The sequence below is a fragment of the Liolophura sinensis genome, chromosome 13 (assembly GCF_032854445.1).
Source record: "Liolophura sinensis isolate JHLJ2023 chromosome 13, CUHK_Ljap_v2, whole genome shotgun sequence".
Taxonomy (NCBI): Eukaryota; Metazoa; Mollusca; class Polyplacophora; order Chitonida; family Chitonidae; genus Liolophura; species Liolophura sinensis.
In genome coordinates this window covers 2,905,196-2,910,911 of record NC_088307.1, presented here as the reverse complement: position 1 = coordinate 2,910,911, position 5,716 = coordinate 2,905,196, and the positions used below count along the sequence as shown (strand labels likewise).

Here is a 5,716-nt window from a genome sequence, read left to right as displayed (position 1 = left end):
CTTAATGTCACCAAGGCACTAGAATCATGAGGGTAAAATACTGTCATAAGATGGCTTAGCGCACACCATTAATAGCATCATTTTCCTATAGGCCTATAAAAAAAATATAGGTCATAAAGTCATATTTTGCATGAGCATTGTGCTGTGATGCTGATAATGCTGAACATGATCAATCACTGCACAATGAATACGCATCAGAGCAATTGGGATTCTTAAGAATAAAATAACGCTTGGACATTTTCCTTGGCGACAATGCTTGCTTGGACGTGACCCCCGTTACATCATCACGTGAGTTCACGAATGTCAACCACGGTTGTTGACTCGATCTACAGCTGGAAGGGTCAGAGCTTAGCTGTGACGTCATGGATACGCTATGCTGTACAACAATGTTGCCGAATGGAAGTTTCTCAATTTGCTGACTCCTATTATGGGGAAAAGTAACTGAATGAGAACAGTGTTGCAATTTTGTATACAAATTTAGATTTAGAGTGCGAGGAAACCTACACCTGAATTGATAAAGTTGTAGATACATAGATACACTATCAAATGAGAGCTATGAGAAATATCAGTTATATTCGTTGCAAGAAATATTGCGGAAGCTCGCTTTTTAACTAAGACCACTTTCACAAACATTTGTAGGTTATATCTCTCGAAACCATTTCGCAAACGACGTTGTCTAGGATAGCGCCGTAGGGCAACATGAATCAGTTTACGAGAAAAGTTACGAAAAAGTTATTTAGGAATTTGCAATCATGATGCACATTAATACATGTGCACACAGGGCAACAACCCACATAAGCTTAACTTAGTCTAACACGTTAAACATGAAACCACACCTGAATTCAAATATCCTGGAACTGTGATATCTCTGGTACAAACCGTCATTTTTAACGGTGTAAGTTTGTGGGTGGGTTAAGTTGGGTGGGTTGATTTCCCGGATTAATTAGCGCTCATACAGATGTTAACATCATTCGTGCTCTAATATCAGACACCTTTCCTCTCAGACCGGATTAAGTGGTTCTTATTATTAATCTACTCCGTTAATCCTAATCCACTTCGATTAACACCTGTGTCCATGCACCTGTGCTAACTGAGACGCTCAGAGGGTAGTATAATTACCCAGTTAAACCGGTAAGGTCAGTCATAGACTAAAACTTATGCAATTTAATTACCCGTCGAAATCAGATTCATGCCGTTTCACTCACCCCCCCCCCCCCCGCCCCATGACAATTTGGAGCCATCTTGATTTCTTACTGTTCGTGCTCTGTTTTCTTCCACACGGTTTGTTTAACAATCCTGTTTCAGGTGAATCAATTTCATTTTTTATTTATTTATTAAGCTTCTTCTTTGTTTGAGGGGGATGTTTTTAAATCAATAAATTGAATCTGCTACTTAGTTTTCGTCCATCTTAACATCTTTCATGATTTCTTTTTATTTGCACAACACCCATGCACAACACACTTCCTTTTTTTCCCCTGCGTGTACGAGTAATAGCGTGAATGTATGTATATAGAGTGTGTGTACAGGACTGAACACATTTATTTTTATTCTGACCTAAATCCTTTTTTTATCATCGCGTTGTTTTAAACAACGATGGTGTTTATTGGTATCACTCTTATTCTTTGTATATGAAAGGAAATCATCCGTGACGTTACAGTGTGGAAATTTATGATACATGCAAAGCATTTTTTTCATGACAAACAATGTCAAGTTCAAGGAAAAGGAAATACAGCGTTTATCCTAAATGAGCCATAAAAAAAAAAAACGCATGCCACTCAATTGGGTATTCTCATCGTTGTGAATTTCGCGCTGCCAAAATCCATACATCTTAAAATCTACCATCCTCTAATCCTAGCCTGGGATCCAAATACAGCCCTTCACTGATCATATAGGGTCTGTGCACTGAAATGCGATAATCTGTCCACTGAATCTTGATACGGATTCAGGTTTTCTTAGCTTTATTATTTCCTATAACGTCTTTCGGAAGCACTTCAACCAGAAAATTATTTACTTATATATTGAGCAATCTCATATTTTCGTGGAAAATTTTAAAACACATAACCTTTATCTGACTGTGGAGAATCTTATAATAGAAATACGAAATATTTAAGAGAATACGTGATAGAACACGGAAATTACAACCTGTGTAAGACGATTATTCATGTCAGTTATTAATTGCAGATAAATTTGGATAACTTCTTTTGCGTGGGCTAAAAAGTATGATTTGGCACGTAGGCTGCGCTTGTGTAACACTTTAGAGAAGTTAGTGTGAGTGAAATTGACAGTTGTACGTACTAAAGTAGGGCACTTGTTCCGTATTCTCTACGCTAACCCCCAGCGCGCAGGCTCAGACACGTTTGTAGTAGACTAGAGTCTATGTTTGGTCATGCCTAAGGCGGTGAATGGGCTGGCTGCCATGGCGACCAGTCTGCACTACCCCTTTATTGTCTAGCAGGTCAGATGTATTTATGAAACATGGGGTCATGTCGGGCACGAGCTATTTACAAGGCCTCATTTGATTAGTCAGAAGTCGTGACGTAGTGGGAACCTGCCTAGCCTATTTATAACCGCGCCTTTTGATTGGCTGGAAATCTGGAGCTGACGTCAGCCACGTTCAAAGAAGGATGTAACACAATAAAACCGTCATTTAGATCACACGCGAGCCGAGAGGCGGAAGGCTGGTCAGGAATTCTAAGCTTTTTATCCTGATTTTCGTCCGTGTTTACAGTTGTTCCAGTCCTATTGCAGTACATAAACTGACTGGACTACCTACTCGGAGTAAGTGTGAGGATTTAGTGTGGACTTACTGTGTTGAATAGAACAATCGAGAATGGAAGCTCAGAGGCTGATCACGGTGTCGCTGGGGAAAATCGCCTCGTCACGTTGTCAGCGTGGCGGAATCAACTTGCACAGAAATCTACTTGTGGCCAGCGTTCTGCACAAAGCTAGGACAGCTTACATGATGGATGCTTACCAACACATCATCGCCAGCAGAAAACAGAAGCAAGAGGTGACTGAGGAGAGCGGCGAGAAAGAGGTTGGAGTAGTGTTAAGCGGTGGTGCTAAGCCCGAGGATGATGTATGTGGGGCGGGAAGGCCCGGTTCGGCTGGAGCAGCCATGACGCACGCGGCCGCTCAGGAGATTAGTCACGCCGTGCAGGACAAGGAAAACTCACCTCCCACCATACAGCCCAATTCCCTGGACAAAGGGGACTCCTCCTCAGTTATGCTGGGTGTGGAAAATACTAGTGTCCGATCGGAGAATACCACGTCAGAGGAGAAATCACAAGAGTGCAAACCCACTACAAACAATGCGGTCAGCGCTAGTAGTAAAATCGCTAACTGTGGTGATTCCACGTTGAAAATGTCCGCTCAAAATCGACCATGTGCCGTAACTTGTTCTACTGGGAAACGACGGAGGTCACGTAACACTGACTCGTCGGAATGCTCCAGTGAGTCAGCGGTGAGCCCGAAAAAAGCTAAATTAGACATCCCACAAAAAAGCGAGGTGTTGTGCGGAAAAGAAAACATGGAAAACACTGCCAGTGAAATTTTAAGAGACACGACATCGACGCATGAGGACGTGAGTAGTATTAATGATTCAGGGGTCACGTGCAAAGTGACGAAATCTTGTGACAGATCCGAGCCGATGCAAACGGAATCTACCCAAATTACAAGCCTTGTGACAATTTTTAATTCCGGATTCAGCGGACTGTGTTCCAGGAATACGACATCCGACACGAACTCAAGTGCGCAATCGCAACCTTTGTCTTGCGCAACAGAATTGAAACACGAGTCCGTTCAAATCCCGTCTGTGATAGCGCTCACTGTTTAGACATTTCTTTCTCAAATTTGAACTCTTTGTTTGTGTATATTTATTTTGTGGGATAGACAGTGTCGGTGCAATGCTCCATGGGATCTATACAAGACAATAGACGCTTGTGTCATCAATGGAAATCGCTATTTATTGCAACTGTTTGGTGAACTTGACACGAAGTGTGGACTTGAAGTCATGTTAATCCCTTGTTTTCCACATGGACTACGCATCATTTGGTATCCCATTATTGTTCACTTAATTTATGAATTTATTCAGTTTAGTAACATCATCATATTGCATCACTTTTCATGCAGGTTTTTTTTGGGTTTTTTTTTTTGTCCCACCCTCCTTACCTTTTAACAAATCCCAGTTAAACTGTTGCCGTTTACATTCGTTTTTATCAGCTGTTATCAAATAGGCCTATGTCAGATAAATTTGCTCAAATCTGGAAAGCTAATCAATACAGCAAAAGTTGTACTATATCTTAATACATGTAAGATCCAAACTGTACAAAGAAACTTGATCACTGTTTTTCTGGTAATAGCCACCTGTGTCTTATGCTTTGTGCAGGCGACGGTGGAAAAACACCTGTCAGTCCCGCCTACCAGGTTGAAACAAAAAAGTCCTAACAAAAAAAAAAAGTTGTGTAATGTAAATGGCTGGTAAATCAGAATGCCATTAATTTTTTCCCGCAATTGGTGTTTTTTTTTTTTGTTTTGTTTTTATAGCACTCGCAATTCTTTGTTTTGTACGTGACATGCCGCTTGTTAACGGCAAGCAATAAGTTTGTTACACTTAGAGAAAAGTTTTCTTTGTCTATCAAGCGAGGGTATTGTTAGCCCAGTTGTTGAGCAGACTCTCTCCCCCTCTACTACACCAAACTTTTACCCCGAAGGTTTTGTATTTGCTTAGAGCACTTGTGGCTTACAACTGCTGGGGGACAAAGGCCTTGAGCTGGCTGACCCAGAAAAATCTGCCTTGGCGTCTTGTTTGTTGTTTGCCCCCAAGCCATGTGCTCGCCAGGTTTTCAGTTTAAGCCTGTGCTTGGCTCAGAATGTGTACATGCCAGTAAATGAAATCAGCAATTTTCAGAAATTTGCTGTGTTGAAATGTTTATTTCTTGGAAACAAAATGCAATAATTTAAGCGATCTCAAATTTGCCTCCCTCCCCCCTCCTTAGTTTGTTTTAAACAGGGGTGATGCAATTAACAAAGGAAGTCCTTGCACAGTGTATTTGTGGAAGTTGTGACCTTTTACATTTTCATCATCAGTCACACAAATTACCGACCAATCATCTGTTGATTTTGTATGATGGATAATAATATTGTTGACCAGTGGCCTGTTAATTCAGCATTCTAATCGACCAATCAACTTTGTTTTATTTGTCCAAATGAACATAAAAAACTGTTGTAAAATAGGAACAAAAAAGTTGCTAAAAACATTATCATGAATAAATATTTTTGAATTTAAACATAAAAATGCTCTTGTTTGTGCTTATTTTCTGTGTGAATGTGTGAGCATGTCAACAAGCAGTTAGCTGGAGGTTATTTTTAGATCAGCATGGGTGGAGTTAAACATGCAAGTAGGAAGAGAGAAAAAAAGCCCAAACGTGTTCTTAAGGACTACGCCTTAAACTGATACAGGAGTAAGGGTGGAGAAAATGTTGTCCGTTTCACAAGTTTAGGTTGATTTTCTGTAGGTGATACAGATAGCCTTAGCAGAGGAAGAGATTACCTCATTTCCACAGGTACCCTCCAAATGTGTACATCTAATGTGGATTCAGACAGTGGGATGGTTTCCTCCATTACCTTAATAGTGAATAACATCCTTGTTTTAATACTGCTAGAAGTGATCAGAGAATGATCATTAATTTCTCAATGTGTACATTTATGATAATGG

General features: G+C 40.4%; 1 protein-coding gene across 1 annotated transcript; it reads left to right on the top strand.

The window, feature by feature from the left end:
- Nucleotides 1–2,645: 2,645 nt before the first annotated feature.
- Nucleotides 2,646–5,296, top strand: LOC135480220 (immediate early response gene 2 protein-like). Its single transcript, XM_064759994.1, has one exon. It carries the CDS (start codon nt 2,831–2,833, stop codon nt 3,833–3,835), a length of 1,005 nt encoding a protein of 334 aa, XP_064616064.1. The 5' UTR covers nt 2,646–2,830; the 3' UTR covers nt 3,836–5,296.
- Nucleotides 5,297–5,716: the final 420 nt, after the last annotated feature.

Coding starts and splice junctions, on each gene's coding strand:
- LOC135480220 (XM_064759994.1), top strand. CDS start 2,831: ATGGAAGCTCAGAGGCTGATCACGGTGTCGCTGGGGAAAATCGCCTCG.